This window comes from Lampris incognitus, chromosome 5 (genome assembly GCF_029633865.1).
Source record: "Lampris incognitus isolate fLamInc1 chromosome 5, fLamInc1.hap2, whole genome shotgun sequence".
Taxonomy (NCBI): Eukaryota; Metazoa; Chordata; class Actinopteri; order Lampriformes; family Lampridae; genus Lampris; species Lampris incognitus.
Genome location: NC_079215.1, coordinates 49,400,791 through 49,418,347, shown reverse-complemented (window position 1 = coordinate 49,418,347; position 17,557 = coordinate 49,400,791). Strand labels below are relative to the sequence as shown.

The following is a 17,557-nucleotide window of genomic DNA, read 5'->3' as shown; positions in this document are numbered from 1 at the left end:
ATATATATATAATTCAGTTGGGGGTCTGTTTGTTTGTTTTCATGGTGAGTTTCTAGCTGTGTCAAAGTCCTCGGAGGTTTCAACACATTTCCTTCAGTTATCTGAATTCAGTTTTCATGGACTCGATAGTACAGTTTTGTTTTTTCACTAAGAGGTTGAACCAAAATGCCTTTTGTGTCACAACCTTAAGGAATGGGAACCCCTCCCCCCACTTCATACGATAAGAAGAATAATACAAAAAGAGAGAGGAATAACGCTGTTTTCCTAAATGATCTGTTATTTTGTTCTTTACCATTCAATCATAATAGTTTTGAATGTACTTTATAATGTTAAAGCACCAGTTTCACCTCATGATATATGATGTTTCTTTTTCTGACGGTGAAGAATTTGTTTTCTTCAGCCCTCCCACATTTTTATAAACAATTGATAACACATAAAACATTAAAAAAGAGACAAAAAGGAAAATAAAAACAAATACCCCCAACTTACAAAGACTAGGATTTTTCATGGCCCTCTAAGTTTAGAGTCCCGGAGCTTATGGACTTTGAAACAAATAAGTTTTTTTTTTTCCATTTTATCTTAGCTTTCTTAAAAATCTCTAACAGACAAACACAATGATCTACCCAATGCATTGCACGTGGCTCAATCGACACATATTTCTCAATAATAATACTTTCCATCAAAAAACAAACACTTTTTTTTAATCTTCAAATCTACTGTTGATCTTAAACATGTTCATCTAGGTATTAGAGTGCTGTGCTGTGGATTGTGTTGGCTTGTGTCGTTGAATCATACGGCTAAACAGTGAGGTGGGGTCACTGAAATGGGATGTGTGGTGGTGGTACTGGACAAAGTCGGTGGGTGGTGGTGGTGGGGGGGGGGTGATAGTTCAGAAAATAACTAGACTGCCAACCATATCTTTTAGTAAAAGTCCAAAAGGAGCATCTAGCATAAATATATATGTGTATACTTTTTCTTTCTCTTTCAGTCTTTACAAAAAAAAAAAAAAAAGGTTTGCAGTCCTCCATAAAGATCTGTCCTGGGCCAATGGTTGCCACATGCACTGACACTACTGCTCGTAGCTTCAGCTTATTATGTGGGAACAGAACCTGAAGTCAAGTTTATTACTAATTGCATGAAGGGAATACAGAGGCACTTTCATAGATTGTTATAGTCTTGATATATGGTCTTAGTGCATACAGCTAATGTTAGTAGAGGCCGAGCACGGGCTCTCTCTGAGCCCTGTTGACTATCCCTGCAAAATACAACCAACAGCTAGGCAGTCCAGTTATTTTGTGAGGTCGGCTCATTTTGAATTATTGTGTCACTTGGGAAATAATACCAATAAGAATTTAAATGAAACAGTTATATATATATAAAAAAAAAGTTATCTCAAATTGAAACGACAAATCTCAAGTGAATGAAAAACCATTAACAAAGGCAGTTTGGAGAACCAAATATAAAGGCTTCCCTTTAACTCTTTAAATCACGTGGGTATTATAGCTAAGTGTATATTTTCATATATTACTGTGTGTGTGTGTGTGTGTGTGTGTGTGTGTGTGTGTGTGTGTGTGTGTGTGTTCTCCTCTAAGTTATATTGGGACTAGACCATGAGTACAGGGTGAAGCAATGCAAGGTATATGTCAGTGATAAACTGCAGTTAACTGTGCTGTTGTTTGTGAGAGATTTTGAGACTGCTGTTATTGTTAAGTTGAAAGAAAAAATCTGAGCGTGATAATGAATTGCTGCAAACTAAATCAAAGAGCTTTGACATGCAAGAAAAGGTTATAACATGGAAGAATCCAAATGAGACAAAAACCAAAAAAAAAAGAAAAGAAAAAAACCCAATCTGGCAAACAAAATAGCGAAAAAACGTGTACAAACAAAACTGAAAACTAATATTAATGATGCAGATCGTGTGTGGAAATTAATATAAATTAAATTCCATGACTGAATAATGTCAAGATGATTCTTTGAGTGCCTGTGTGACAAACTATAGACTATTCTGCAGAGGATGGTCTGCATGTGCGTGTGTATGCATGTACATGGGTGGATGCTTTGTACGTGTGTGTTTGTGTGTGTGTGTGTTTCTGTGTGTGTGCGCATGCTCGTGCTGCAAGTTTCAGAGCCTCCACTTGAAGGAGCACAGCCACATCCTTGTAGTGCCGGCCAGCCCAGATTCGCTAACGTTGTCATTCTAATCATTAATGTGCAATACTGTTCATCCCTTATTAAATTCCATAGTGCATAGGTGAGGGGACGAAAGAGCACAAAGAGTTAGTGTTACGACTGTTGGGTGTTCAATTGCTCCTTCTAAGCTCATGGCTATCGTTTATGTCTCCCACAGCAGGATGCCCTGATTCTTTGACGGGTAAACAAAGACCAGCCACTTAGTGCATATGTCACACCGTTGAATGGTGTCACCAGGATTGGCCAATCGGAAGTGTGAAGGGTTCAGGGCTGAGCGAATCAAGGGGTAGCGTGGGATGACGGACGTGAGGCTGTGGGTGTGGCCTGGCCCCTGGCTAGCATTGTGTTCTTGGCGAGAAGGAAAAGGGGACAGGGACCACGCACCTGGAAAAGTGCTCATTAAATTTTTAAAAAAATAAAATAAAAATAAAAAAAATAAAAAATAAAAATCTTGATACAGGGGGTGAGGGCATCAATTTAGGTGCAAAACTTTTTAACTCAAACATCCGAGTCTACCATTACCATATCTTGTTATTTTGACATACTTGGATCTCCCAGCCAATGCATGGAGTTTCATTGTGAATGAAAAACAAAATATAATCAGATAATCACAAAATAAAAAAAAAGAAAAAAAAAGAAAAAACCCCAAAAACAAAAAAAAAAAAAAACAAAAAAAAAAAACAACATCAACAACAACAAAAAGCATTAAATGTGTAATTGGTCATTTGTCAGTTTGCCATTTTATGCTTTGCCTTCTGACATTTTGTGGTATGTGTGAAACAGTTTCACATCATCTTCTTCCTCCTCTTATTCTGGCATTCGGAACCTGTTCACTCAATCTCACTGGAGCCATTAAAGGGGGGGGTATTTCCTGTTTGAATTCTGGTGAGTTGGGAGTCCTCTTAGCAGGGGGTTGGGGGCATCTGTAGTAGTAGTTTGAAGTGTTGGTGAGAGGAGACCTTTTAGTGTCAGCAGTCTGTTATCAGCGTTGATGTGTGTTTGTTTTTTTTTTCTGATTCCAATTTTTCTGACATGATTTTAGCTGTTGTTTCAGAGAGGCATCGTCAGAGGAACCAGGACTGTGGGAGGAAAGAGAGCAAAAGGAAAAGTAGAAAAAAAACTGATTAGTGCTCGTCTTTGTATCGCACAACCAGTTATTTATTTAGATCAATTCAGGAAGTCCACAGTAGCAGTAAACCCAAACGCACTTACACACAGGAACAGACACAATGACACACACGCACAAACACACATACACAGCCACCCACAGAAATGGTGATACATGAATACTAGGTAGCAAGCTAGACAGTAGCCCATGAGTTCTGAAGCATCTTATCCACTAGGGGGCCACCTATTACGTTTAGTCTTTCTCAGTCGTTTGCTGAGCTCAGCTGTCTTGCACAGCGCTTGAAAAGTTATTGCCTCAACTTTACCACTTGCTGTTTTAAGAGGGCTGGCCTAGGCTTTTCACTCATAAAACACGTACTTGTGCAATTTTAGACCTTAAAATCTCACTGAGATAGAGGTTTCCACATCTGTCTGAGTCCAACTCTCCGATAAGCGAATGCAAGATTGTAAACAAGAGCAAAAGTGAGAGTTTGTATGATAGATGATCCTTCCGATGTACCTCTGGTTATCGGTCTAAGACTGCACTGTAAAGCCACCGAGTCAGCTGCTACAGGGATCTGGATTCATAGTTTGATAAGAGGGCAGAGAGGAGGGCTTGGCTGGGCTCACACTGACATTCCTCAGGCCTCGGCCCCTGGAAGTGTGGTGAGTCGCTCGGTTTCCAGCAGCTAACTCTGTTGTCTTCCATTCTAAATAAGCCAGGAGAGAGTTGTAGCACCTCTCCACTCCTCCTCCTCCATTTATCGGCCCTGCTCTCCTCCAGCACCTCCACCTCACTCGTTTCTACCCATGATTCAAAAACTCCTCCTCCTGGCTCCTACTTCTGCCTTCTCTTTCCAGCTCTCTCCCCTCTCTCTTTCCCTGCTCTCTGAATGTAATCCTTGGCAGTGGAGAGTGACCCCCCCCTCTCTCGTACCCCCCTTCAAGTCCAAGTTCAACTGCCTATGACATCATGTCTGGTTGCTGTGGGCAACCAGACAGCCGGGACGTGACTGTGGAGCACAGGGAGCTTCAGCTAACTCCCTCTCTTTTTCTGGCCTCCCTTTTTTCTCTCTCTCTCCTACTTTTTCCAAATACACACATACATACATACATTCATACACACACACACACACACACACACACACACACACACACACACACACACACACACACACACACACACACACACACAAACATGCATACACACACATGCATGCACACACCCGCATATTTCCTACTTTCCTCTTGCTTCCTGCATAGTACAGGTCTGGCCACCAGAGTGCTCCTTAGACCAGCTTTTCTCGCTCTCTCGCTCTCTCTCTCCCTCTTGCTGGTGGGGAGGCACTCTTTCTCTTTCTATCTCTCTGTGTCTTGGCTCGCTGGCCAGCAGGCGGCCAGGCAGGCTGGCAGGCCCACAGTCTGAACCTCTCCATATGCCAGAGAACAGCAGGAGAGGTAGGGACCTCTGCTGCTCACCCGGGCCGGGGCTGTTACTGACCCACTAGGCTCAACTGGCTTGGAGCAATTGAAACCAATGCTCAGATTTTCTCTCTACCAACGCTGTGCGTTCACCGAAACTTAGAAACTGGACATCTTTCAACAACGTTTACTAATCAACAAACAGATTATAGGCATTTTGAATGCATTAACACTATCTCCCAAACCCTCTTTTTGCATGGGGAGAAAATAAGGGGCATGAGTTTTTTTGGCACTTTGTTGAAGAGTGTGTTTGCACACCCACTCACACCCATTTGGATGGTGTTTAGATGTGCCCTCAGTGCCAGGGCTGCATCTGTGGAAGAGTGGTGCAGGTGGGGGGCTACAATACTGGAGGGAGCAGCAGAGAGGGGGGGGGGGGATCAAGAGAGGAAAGAGAGAGGGAGAGAGGGGGGGGCTGATTGATGGGGAGGTGGTAAGCAAAGCAGCAGAGCAGAGCTGAGGAGGAATGCAGATTGCTTCCATGTGTGGAGAGGACAGAAGAGCTGAGTTGGCTGCCGGCAGGTGCGGTTAGCCCCTAATGAGAAAAGTTGTGTTGGAGATGGAGGAGGCCCAAGACACTGCAGCTCAGTGGCAGAGGACAGCCAAGGCTGAAACCACAATGTAGAGTACTACTGGCCTCACACGCTGCACTAACACACACTACGGGGACAAGCAGAGATAAATCAATACTGCTGGGTTTTAAACTATCTTTCACTGCTTCCCTCCGCTGTGGAAAACTACTGGGGTACAGACATTATAAACCAATACCGAAACTACATTTTGAATCAGTGTAGGTGAGCAATTTTGCACGCATTTACGCTTGGCAACATCTTAATGGAACACATTTGTTCTCTGTAGCCTCATATCCTGTTGAACTGACAGTCCCCCTCCTTACTAAATCAATCCAAACCAATCAATCAAACATAATTACCTAGTACACGCTTCCAACCCTAATATGTAACACAAAAGCACTGTGCAGAAGAGCACATTTTAAGACAATAATAATTAGCCTTATGAGAAAATGCTTGTGTGTGTACAGGATGAGTACATACCCTGGTGGATGTTACGGCCAGGTGCATGCAGTATGTACATATGTGTGTATGTAAGTGTGTTGACGGGCGGCGATAGGCCAGAAAGTCATATTGGAAATGCAACCTTCCCTCAACCTACGGCTTTTGAAAAACCTGCTATGAGCAACAATGCACCATCACCCTGGTATTATCAGTAAGTACTGCAGAGGGATGGTGGCAGAGCGACGAAGATAAGAGGGCAGGGAGAAAAGTGGCTTTAAAGCAAGGTGGAGCTAGAAGTGGAGAAAGAGGCAGAAGTGGTGGCGGTCAAAGCTGGCAGTGTACCTGAGTCTGCTGGGGGATATTCAGAAAGTTGTCCCGTGCTCCGATGCTGACAAACCGGTTGGGAGCTGTGGAGCCTGGCGTGGAGTATGCTACACACAGAAAGAGACAAGTGTGTACATGAACGCACCCGCACACACACACACACACAAACAAACAAACAAATACACATATGTAAAGTGACATTCACAGTAGGGCTAGGAGCACTGTCAGCATCCTTATCTGTATACAGTCCAATAGCTAGCTATGTGTTTACGAAGACTGATGACATAAAACGCTCAACTGAACTGGAGGGGAAAGACAGGCAGGTCCAACTGATCACTGTGTGTGACTGGTTCACGCTGTGGGCAGTATAACTGTTAATTTCCCTCCAGTTTCCATATGATACTATGGCTTCATAAAGGAATGTATATCGTGGTTATGGTTAACATCCTCTGCACTTAGTCCCAGACACTCTTCAGCAGCCCCAGAGCCTCCGTGACAGCACGGTCGTTGAATTTGGGGGGGGGGGGGGATTAAATCAATGGCGACCAATGGGTATTGGGGGGGGGGGACTCGTCATATAGGCTTAGTACCAAGGCTAAACATTTATATTAGTAACCAGTGGCAATCAATGCTCCATTCAGATGTAGAGGACTGCAGGGAGCGCCAGGCCTGCATCGTGACGCTGCAGGATCAAATTTAGGGCAGTTGTGCTCACTGGACTCCAATATGGCAGCTGAGCAGAGCAATTGCTATGCTGAGCCGGTCTGAGTGAGGGTGAGGGGATGGGCGACGTGAGGGTGAGATTGAGAATATACAGTATTGTGTGTGTGTGTGTGTGTGTGTGTGTTTGCAATTACATTATCTTGAAAATCAGACAAATGAGGATGGGAAAAGAAGAAAAAAGATGACACTGAAAACACTGAACAAAAAAGAGAAGCTGAGGGTCGTGCTCATTTCTCTAGATGCTCACATGAATAAATGAGTGAGAAGATAGAAATAATGATAACTGAAAGGCGTTAAATGAAGAGAGATGAGATGGTGCGGGGTGGAGGGGGACAGTTTGAAAGGACGAAGGACAAAAGGACGATGAGGGGGGGGGGGAGTCAAAACGAAAAAAAGGAGGAGAAGGCGCTGCTCCATCCCGTTGCCCCCTCTCGGTGTGCCTCTCCCCGTGGCCCGACTCTCGCACCGCACCTGCCTGAGGGGATCCAACCACCGCCTCCCTGCTCCCTGGTGACACTCCTCTCCCAGCTCCCCCACATCTAGCACTAATTAAACAGGCTTGATTAGTTTTTCATTGTTCGTGTTTGGAGAGATTTGGTTGTTGTTGTTGTTGTTGTTGTTGTTGTTGTTGTATTCGTGATTTCTGTGGGGTTTTTTTTTTTGTTCTAAATTTTTAATTGTTGTGAGGTTTGTGTGAACGTGGCGGGGGGATTGGATGGGTAAAGTGGGGCATGATTTTTTTTTTTTGGAGTCCACGCCAACTGCCCTAATTTTGTTCCTTTAAAGAGAAAAAGAGAGGCGCAAAAGAGAAAAGAAATAAAAGAAGGAAAAAAAAGAGGATATGAGAGTATATCAAATAAGGAAACGAAGAAGGCATAGAAAACAGAAATGGGGGGGGGCGGTTGGGGAGGGGGGTGGGGGTAGGATTGCGTTGCCGCTGTCACAGACAGACATGCAGAGCGGAGCTGATCAAAGGCTGGCGGCTACAGAGGCGATGTGTACAGAAAACCCCGGCTCTGCCACGGTCCCCTCAAACTACCGACACATCCAAAAAAAAAAACGGGAGAGGGGAGAGAGGCTCTACAGTGCCTCCTATGGAGCAAGCAGGAAACCCAACACCAGACAGAGAGAGAGCGAGAGAGAGAGAGAGAGAGGAGAATAAAAAGGGATGGGAGAGAGAGAGAGGTCAAAGGGTTGCAAAAGTATAAAAGTGGGGATGGGGAAGGGGAGTTTTAGAGAGTGAGAGAGATTTGAAAGGCGATCTCTGGTCTGGCACCGGCGTGGCGTTCTGCCTGGACAGAATTGGAGGGCGCTACAGTGAGGGCTGGTACAGTATGGTAACAGCACGCAACCCGATTATAGGAGTCAGGTTCCCGGGGCTGCCGAGTGTTTTTTGGGTGAGACGTTAGAAACCTTTACTGGGAGCAGAGGATCTGATCACTAAAGCTAACGGACAGACTATAGAAAGCTAACCATCGCACAAGTCCCCTCAGCTCTATTTTATTCTGCCGAACGGTTTTAAAATGAAGCAACAGACGAACACCAAGGCATGTGAAAAGTAGGACCTCCGTGATGGCTGCTACTGTACGAGCTAGAGCTACCTACATCGTCTTTTTGCTTTAGTTGGGTTTTGCTTGGAGCAGGGAACAACTTGGCCTACAATGACTAGTTAACTAACATACGGCAGCCTAATTAGGTTTGGACTGACCTTGATCTGTGGGGAGGTTGGGGTGGTAAATGGGGAGGGTCTGTGGAGTGGGATTGGGAGTTTGGGGGTGACTTACACGGAGACGTGGGTGAGCTGAGTCCACCGTCAGTGGGCGTGCTGATGGTTTTAGAGTCGGGCATTGGGAGGGGCACAGGGCGTGCCACTGGAGGCGGTGGGGGCAGCAGGAAGGAGCCTGGCATTTTGCTCTGGCCACCTCCATTTGGCTGCAGACGGACCACATAGATAGGGTGAGCAGAACACACCCCGCTAACACATACACAGCACACGGGATGAGGGGCCGCGCGTGCACACGCACGCACACACACAAGCACACATACACACACAAGCACGTATACACACACACACAAGCACGAGGGGGCTCTCTAAATGCTAACAGATTGGCCAAAGGCCAGAGTCTTACAGTGGGGCAGATAGAAATCAGAGAAAGGAGTGATGGACATTCTCATACACAGAAGAAAAATAGGAGTCAAGACATCCACTGGGGAAGAAATAATAGTGCAAAAACAGAACTAAAAAAAGAATATCTTGAAAATAAAAAATCAAAGAATTTGTGTGTGTGTGTATGTGTGTGTGTGCGCGCAAGCAAATGTCCGTGTCAGACACTTTCGGACTGCTCAGGAAGGTTCTAGGGGTCCAAAAGCCTGCGGAGCTAGCAGTGCCCTCCATCTTAAAAATACTAAATGTGTTCATGTGCTGCTGACACCTCCGAACAGGACAAAAGGGATGTTTGCAAACCAAGCCAGTCAGCTGTGTATGCATTTGGTGATCTATATTTTTATATGTGCAAACTGTCTAAAACGTCACATTGCAGTGTGACGTATGTCGTGTGTGGTTGTTTTGTTCAGGAATATCATTATATTGCATGTTAAAAAATAGGACCTAGTGAATCTTACACGCTATGGTATAAATCCAGCAACAGAGCTATGAACTGATATCACATTCCCTCTGTTTGTACATATGTGTATTACTCTCACGGTCATTCACTCCCTGTTTTTCCCCCACTAGATACCACAACAGAAAACACCTGCCACATACTGTCTACTTGACAGTTATTGCTTTATTTGCTCGTTAAAATCTTCCGACGAGCCCTCCGTTTGCCGACCTCCCCTGTACATCACCCACCTGCGCACTGGGCTGTCCCCCGCCATCGGTGCAGACGAACTGCACAAACTCCTTGAGCGGGTCCTGGTGGTGGTGGTAGCGGATGGTGGGGTGGGTGAAGTAGGGGCTGGACTGCTGGATGATGGAGGAGGAGGGGAAGTGCAGGGCTGAGGCTGAGGCACGGGGGCTCCCTACAATGAGTTGGTAAGAGCGGTGGTTCGAGAGTGGGGAGGAGAGAGCGAAAGGAGAAGTGAAGGAGAAAAGATTGCGGGGTGGGGGGGGGCAGAGAGAGAGACACACACACACACACAGAGACAGAGGGGGCTTCAATACAACGAGGTTCAACTGATTCGACTCCATTTTAATGCAGACGCTGAGCACAGATGTTGATCACCACAAACTCTTTACACAAACACAGGAATTTACAATACATCACTGGGTACATTAACATGCAGATGTGAGACATCACATAAGACGTGCATACACCTCGGCTGACCTCTTACACAGCGCCCCCTGGAAAGACCACGATGACGCTGAGGGGGCAGTCTTTGTCCTCCGGCGGAGAACCAATGTGAAATTTCTCTGGGGGTCGACTGACTGAAGCTACTTCTGCTTACAAATGACGGGCATTATCCCTGGCTATTAGGTAACATCTGGTCTCTTTCATTTCATACAGCAGCCTTCTGGAGTTTTCTCTACCATACACACACTTGCTCCCGTAGACACACACACACCAAGACCACCAGGGCTTGACAGAGACACACACACACACACACACATGCGCACTGTGTTTTTCCACTTTTGTTTTATTGCTTGTCGGTGATGTGTAATCAATCAACGGCGTATCATTGCTGTGCGGTTCTGCCCGGTAGTTTGAAGCATGAGAGAGAATCTCCCCCACGCTCCCTACCAGCCGCAGAATGCCTCCCAGAGACATTAGTCAGCCAGCCAGCCAGCCAGCCAGCCAGCCAGACAGACACACACACACACACACACACACACACACACACGCTGGCCTCCACTTTCGGTCTTGTCTGCTGAGAGTCTACGGCCTTGGCGGTGATTTGGCACACAACGACTACACACACAAGCTGCTAGGTGAGGGGAGTTTGGTGAACAAGCATCTGCGATCATATCTATCACCTACTAACTCTCACGTGCGCTACATGTACTAAGTGTATAAGCATATGTCTGTTCGGTTTTTGCGTGCAAGTGTCTGGAATTTTTGCGTTGCTCTGCCGGTGTGTTGGTCTGCTTGTCGTATGTACAAGTTTGTGTGACTTTCCATATGAGAAAGCTGCAAGTGCATGAGTATGTGTGTGTCTTTGCAGATGTATTTCTGAATTTTTGTGTCTGTCTTTGCATTTTCATCCGTATGTCTTTTTGTGTACGAGTGTGTGTCTGTGTGCGTGAGTATGTGTTGCTACATTTCTGTGTGTATCTGTACACGTAAGTGTGTGTTTGTGAGTGCCGTTGTGACGGTGAACTCTCCAGACTAGTTTAATCAGACGACAGTTACATGGGCATCTCGCCAGGTCAGTCTAGCGCCAGCTAGGCGGTATAAACCATCCAGGCCCAACAACCTGAAACACACACACACACACACACTCGTTCAAACACAGACACACACACTCGATCCCAACAACCAACGGAAGCTGCTCCAGCACATCCACAGCAAGCCAATGCTGCTAAATACTTGACTATTTCTATCTACCACCCCGACATCTTTTCATCCCTTTCTCCCTCCCACCCTTCCTCCCCTCAGGTCCCTTTACGGAACCATGGCCACCGAGGGACTTTCAATTTGGATGGTGGCCATTTTAGCAGGGAGCCCTCCGCAAGAACATGAGTTTACACATACATCCATGCACACACACATACAGGTATCGTCTGTGTGTGTGTGTGTTTGCACACATGTGTATAGACATGCACACTCTGACCACTGTCTCATTGCTACCCCACTATTAAGGAAGTGCCTCTTTGCCCCCCCCACACACACACACACACGTGTGCACAAAGAAACCTGAACCCATCCTTGACACCTCAACTCCACAAACACAGATGTAAAGAAGCAAATTTTTAGACATCAATTCAAAATTCAGTGCGGTGTTTTAACTCACGAGAGGGTATATATACTGTACGACTGCTATGCAGAGATAAACAACACGGCTTAATGGTGCAAGATCCGGTTTAGTCTATATTTTCTAAACACATTGTATGCAGCTCTGTGGGGAGGATGAATCCAATACATCTCCTCGCGAAGGGCATTGAGTCCAAATGACCTTTACATAAAGGGACTGGCTTGGCTGTGGACCAAGCCATCCCTTTAGAGAGAAGAGAGAGAGAGAGAGAGAGAGAGAGAGAGAGAGAGAGAGAGAGAGAGAGAGAGAGAGAGAGAGAGAGAGCGCGGAACTGGAGAGAGAGAAAGAGGGAGAGAGAAAGAAAGGGAGAGAAAGAGAGTGGAACTGGATAGAGACAGAGAAAGAGAAGAACTGGATAGAGAGAGAGAGAGAGAGAGAGAGAGAGAGAGAGAGAGAGAGAGAGAGAGAGAGAGAGAGAGAGAGAGAGAGAGAGAGAGAGAGAGAGAGAGAGAGAGAGAGAGCAAGACAGAGAGGGAGCGGGAGAGAGTGCAAAAGAGATGCGAGAAAAAAAAAACTTTGAAAAGTGAAACCTGCCCACAGGGAACTGCTGGCAAACTTGAGATCTAAGAGACATTGGGAATTATCTGACTAGAGATGGAAAGACCATGCTCCTATTCTACAGGGCCGGCGGGATCTTCGGATGACAGAGAGTTCTTCTTCATTAAGACAAGACCTTGGAAGACATAGAGAACCAACATCCTGGTGGCTCCAACAATTATTTAGCGCAGGCGAACCACTGTATACATACAGGAACCACTGTGCACATACAGGCATCTGCATTGAATACATGCGATGCCTGTGCACAGTAGTGGCCTGTGAGTACCAACTCATGCATTCATCTTTTCTCCCTTTTTTGGGGGATTCCCCCCCCTTTTCTCCGTATCCGTCCAATTACCCCACTCTTCCGAGCCATCCTGGTCACTGCTCCACCCCCTCTGCTGATCCGGGGAGGGCTGCAGACTACCACATGTCTCCTCCGATACATGTGGAGTCATCAACTGCTTCTTTTCACCTGACAGTGAGGAGTTTCGCCAGGGAGGATGTAGCACGTGGGGGGATCACACTATTCCCCCCAGTCCCCCCCCCGAACAGGCGCCCCGACCGACCAGAGGAGGTGCTAGTACAGTGACCAGGACAAATACCTACATCCGACTTCTCATCCGCAGACACAGCCAAATGTGTCTGTAGGGATGCCTGACCAAGCCGGAGGTAACACGGGGATTTGAGCCGGCAATCCTCGTGTTGGTAGGCAACGGAATAGAACGCTATGCTACCCGGACGCCCCGTTTTTTCCAATTTTTATAGATTATCTGAAACCCCAAGAGCATCTTCCTTTGTTTGGAAAATTAAAAAAAAAACAGTCTGTTTGTCCAAATGCTCATACAGTAATGATGCGTTCCTATGAGAATTTTGTTATTATATTGTAAAGAAGGGAACAGCCTTTAAATAGTGTGTCACTTCCATACAGCCACATCTTTTACTTGGGGTGACATAGTAACACCGGTCAAGGCAGCTCAAGTTTACCTATTCAGTTGTACAGGAAGGAAACAGCTGTAGGAGAGTCTGTCTAAATGCCACGATCAAACTTTGATGCTACAAAAATCAAACACTAAAGATACCATCACTCATCTTGTTCAATTTAGTGATTAAGCAAGAAGCAGCAAGAGGTTAGGTACATCATTCACACGCACAGATGCGACAATAGTGCCATGCAATGATGACATAGACACAATGATGATGGTCACACAAGAATTAACAGAGAAAGTTTGAAAGTGGGTGAAAAAAAATATGCCAAGCCATGATGGAAGATGTAAAACGACGTAGCTCAAAACTCAGAAAGTCAACTAGGAGGCCTCTCATTGGTTACAACTGTAAAGCGATGAATTGAATATGAAATCACTTAAGGCAAGTTTATTTTGTTTTGCATTTTTTATAAGATTTTGACATTTAAGGAAAAGATCATTTAATTTCAGTGATTTGCTTCCTTGGGAGTTTGGGGGTTGACACAAGGCAGTTCTGAACGAAGTCTGAAACTCCCTTTCCTTCTCTCTCGTTCTCAGATTGGATAAGGGGGATCAGGGATGTTGGGTCTGCAGCAGGGCTCTCACCTGGTCTCACTCCTGCCAGCACGGGCAGCGGGTGGTGTGTGAACGCCATGCGGGGGGACCTCGTCTGGGAAGACAGGGCGTTGAAATCAAACTTCCCCGGCTTCTTAAGAGAACCAGGCGAGGACAGTCCTGGCGAAAAAAAATAAAAATAAAAAATGGGGTCAACAAAAAAAACGAGGGGAGAGGGGGGGGAGAAGAGAGAGGTGGATTTAATGAACAAGTCTTTATCTAATTGGCTACACTTTGAAGATAAAGTTGTTTTTTTCATGGGGAATTTGAAAAATCATCCTTTCTCTGATATGATTTAAAGGTTTATTTCTTGATGGGCTGCGCACTGGTCCTTTTTGCTATTGGCCATTTACTAGTTTTCAACAGGGGACTCCTAATTAGCCAATCGGAGGAGATGAGGGAAGAAACTATCAGAAAGCATGCGGGGAAAAAGATGTTGATAATCTGCTTGACGAAAGAGAAAACAGATTTCGGACACTTTAGTTTAGGTTTTTGCTCCTCTCTGCTATTTCTGCACAATGTTGGTTGGGCATACTTCATCCATCCATCCATTATCCAAGCCGCTTATCCCGATAGGGGTCGCGGGATGCTGGAGCCTATCCCAGCAGTCATTGGGCGGCAGGCAGGGAGACACCCTGGACAGGCCGCCAAGTCCATCACTGGGCTGACACACACACACACCTAGGGACAATTTAGTAGGGCCGATTCACCTGACCTACATGTCTTTAGACTGTGGGAGGAAATCGGAGCACCCGGAGGAAACCCATGCAGACACGGGGAGAACATGCCAACTCCACACAGAGGACGTCCTGGGATGACCCCCAAGGATGGACAACCCCGGGGCTCGATCCCAGGACCTTCTTGCTGTGAGGCGACTGCGCTAACCACTGCGCCACCGTGCCGCCCTAGATTGGTTCAGACCAGCTAAAATCACAGAAGAACAATCTCGTGCCCTAAATGGGGAACATCTCCATAGACATTCTCTCGGAAACCACATGTATCAACGAAACCGGTCGAACCCTTATGTGGATAGCCTCACAACTTCAAACACAAACTTTAATTTGGGCATATTTAACAAACCTAAATAAGTTTTTTCAAGAGCTTAAGAGGGAAGGGCCAACATGATATGATATGTTAGCAAAGAGCCAAATTACATTTGCAGCTAGCATACTTTGCTAGTGCATGTCTCGCTCCTCGTCATGATTTTTTTTCTTTGTGTTTTTCCTCATTCAGGTGCCAGCTCCAGGTTTCCTCTGTGTGTGTGTGTGAGCATAGCCACAATACAGTTACAGTACAGCCAGCGAGCTGTGGCCTGGCTGTGGCTGGCAAAGCCCCACAGGCTGGCTGCAGGAGAAGACGGCTTCATTCAGAAATAGCACATACTGTACAGTATGGACACGAAAGCTGCTAAATAAGAAAGACAAGCAGACGAACGGAGGGAGAGAGAGAGAGAGAGAGAGAGAGAGAGAGAGAGAGAGAGAGAGAGAGAGAGAGAGAGAGAGAGAGAGAGGAGAAAAACGTGGGAGACATGGAAATATGTGAGGGGGCAAGGGAGTGAGAGCAAAGCAGAACCTGTGAAAAATGCAGCACAGCCTTTCCTGCATTTTTTGTTTTGTTTTTGTTTGTTTTTTAACACATTGCTCTGACGACATGTATGAAATTGGGATGTCATAAGACATTAAATATGGTTATTATCTCTTGCTAGCACACACACTCGTGCGTATACTCTTGTCAGTCGGTACACTTGAAAGCACAAGCACACATACAATCATAAAACAAAAATCTTCCCACACCCTTAAATTTAACATACACAATCAATTGACATATTTCCTTATTCATGAAGTTTCCTGCTAATCTTCCAATCCGAAAGTGTGTTTGATGTGAAAATATTCGGCTTGTTCTTACTCTAACTTGATTTTTTTTTTAATTTTAAATTTATTTACTTTTTTCAGCCATCTATTTTTGTGGCACCTCCGCATCAAACAAGGCATTAAATATGATTCCTCCACACTTCTCCAGCTGGAGATGTGTGAAAGTCTATGGGAGTGTGGGGGCGTGTAAAACCTTCCCTCCCTGTGTGAAAGAGTTAAGTCTCAAGCAGGTGGGAGTAAATATGTGTGAACCATTTATGTCTTTAGCAGACATATACATATATATAAATTATTTTTTTTTTACATTTTTATTTTCTTGCTGGAATGAGAATATGGGGGCGTATTGTAGTGTCAGACAGATTCCAAGCATGAAGAAAACCCTGATCCCACTTGACACCAATGGTTAGCGGTGATCGCTATGACATCGTCATACTGGTAGGAGCAAAATGGGGGGGGGGCAGTGTGGAGAGACTTTTTAAAAAAGAACAACACCGTCGAGGTAGACAAGAGCTATGGAGGGCAGACTTGCTGATTGCAGGGAGGAATTATAGTGGCCGCATTGAGTTATCCAGAGCTCTGTTGACAAAAAACCTTGGGGGGGGGGGGGGTCAGCTCTTATCTGATTTCTCTCTGGAGCTGTGAAGCAACGCTTAAGTATGAACATGAGAGCGTAAACCTGCAGACACGGGACAGACGAGAGGAAGATTGACAACTGGGCGAAGGAAGATCAAGCATCTAAGTGTCACCATCACCAAGGCAATGCGAAAAACAGACCCTATTTTAGCACTTCAGAGACCTATGAAATGTCTGGTCTATGTGTGTATGTATGTGTATGCATGTCTGTCTGGGTGTGTGCGTGTGTTTGTGTCACAACTGCACTGTTTCCTCTCTTGGCAAGCCTTGTTTCACTGGCAACCAATCAAGCGCTCCCATGATGACCCTTCTGTTTCTTTGCACTAACAGGCCTGCCACCAGATGCGCCTCTGAAGCGAGCACACGCACGCGCACGCACACACACACACACACACACACACACACACACACACACACACACACACACACACACACACACACACACAAAGCACAGCACCCTCTGTAGAAAAAGATGTGAGATAGCAGCTTAAACAAGTACCAGGAAGTCAGGGAATTCTCTTATCCCCGATGACTTCACCCACATAAGTCCAGCGATCCCACAACGCGCTTACAGCGTTGACTCAGAGCACCAAGCAAGCAGGGCCTCCACAACAAGTCTCCGGTGTCTCCAGCATTTCACAATCATTTGGAACTAATATGATATCATGGCTGCTCCGTTTGTCTCCACTAACCTCCCCCAACGCTCTCTCTAGCCTCTGTGGAGCAGATGTCTCCAGCAGCCCCGCGGATCCCAAGGCTACATACACGCTACAACACCATCTGGGACCGCACTCTGTGTTTGTGTGCACAGTGTGTGTGATACCGTGTTTGAATGTATTGTATGTTTATTTGTATGTTTGTTTGTGTGTGATTTTTTTTCTTTTGGTCTATGAATGCATCTACATACATCTGTGTATGTGTGTGTGTGTATGTGTGTGTGTGTGTGTGTTCCCACATGTGTGTGTTCAATTAGCTGCGGTGGGAGTCAGAGGGTTTGGCTAATGGTGGCATGGACAGACGGTGAGGTGCACCTGTGTGTGGGCACACGTGTGTTTGTGAGCGTCTCTTGTCTAGAATATGTGTGTGCGCACGATTGTGTGTTTGCTGTTATGCAGTTCATTTGTGT

General features: G+C 45.7%; 1 protein-coding gene across 4 annotated transcripts in view; it reads right to left on the bottom strand.

Annotated features, from left to right (window-relative positions):
• Positions 1–3,112: 3,112 nt before the first annotated feature.
• Positions 3,113–17,557, bottom strand: part of LOC130112475 (nuclear factor 1 X-type-like) — a 130,608-nt gene continuing 116,163 nt past the window's right edge. For 3 of the 4 annotated variants that reach the window (XM_056279829.1, XM_056279833.1, XM_056279830.1), the window contains 4 exons: positions 13,919–14,047; positions 9,691–9,860; positions 6,135–6,223; positions 3,113–3,269 (listed from right to left, as the gene is read on the bottom strand). In XM_056279829.1, the coding sequence (XP_056135804.1) occupies positions 6,155–6,223; positions 9,691–9,860; positions 13,919–14,047 (368 nt within the window). In that variant the 3' untranslated portion in view covers positions 3,113–3,269; positions 6,135–6,154. Of the gene's footprint in view, positions 3,270–6,134; positions 6,224–8,623; positions 8,772–9,690; positions 9,861–13,918; positions 14,048–17,557 lie in introns of all 4 variants that reach the window. The other variant, XM_056279828.1, reaches the window with a different exon arrangement.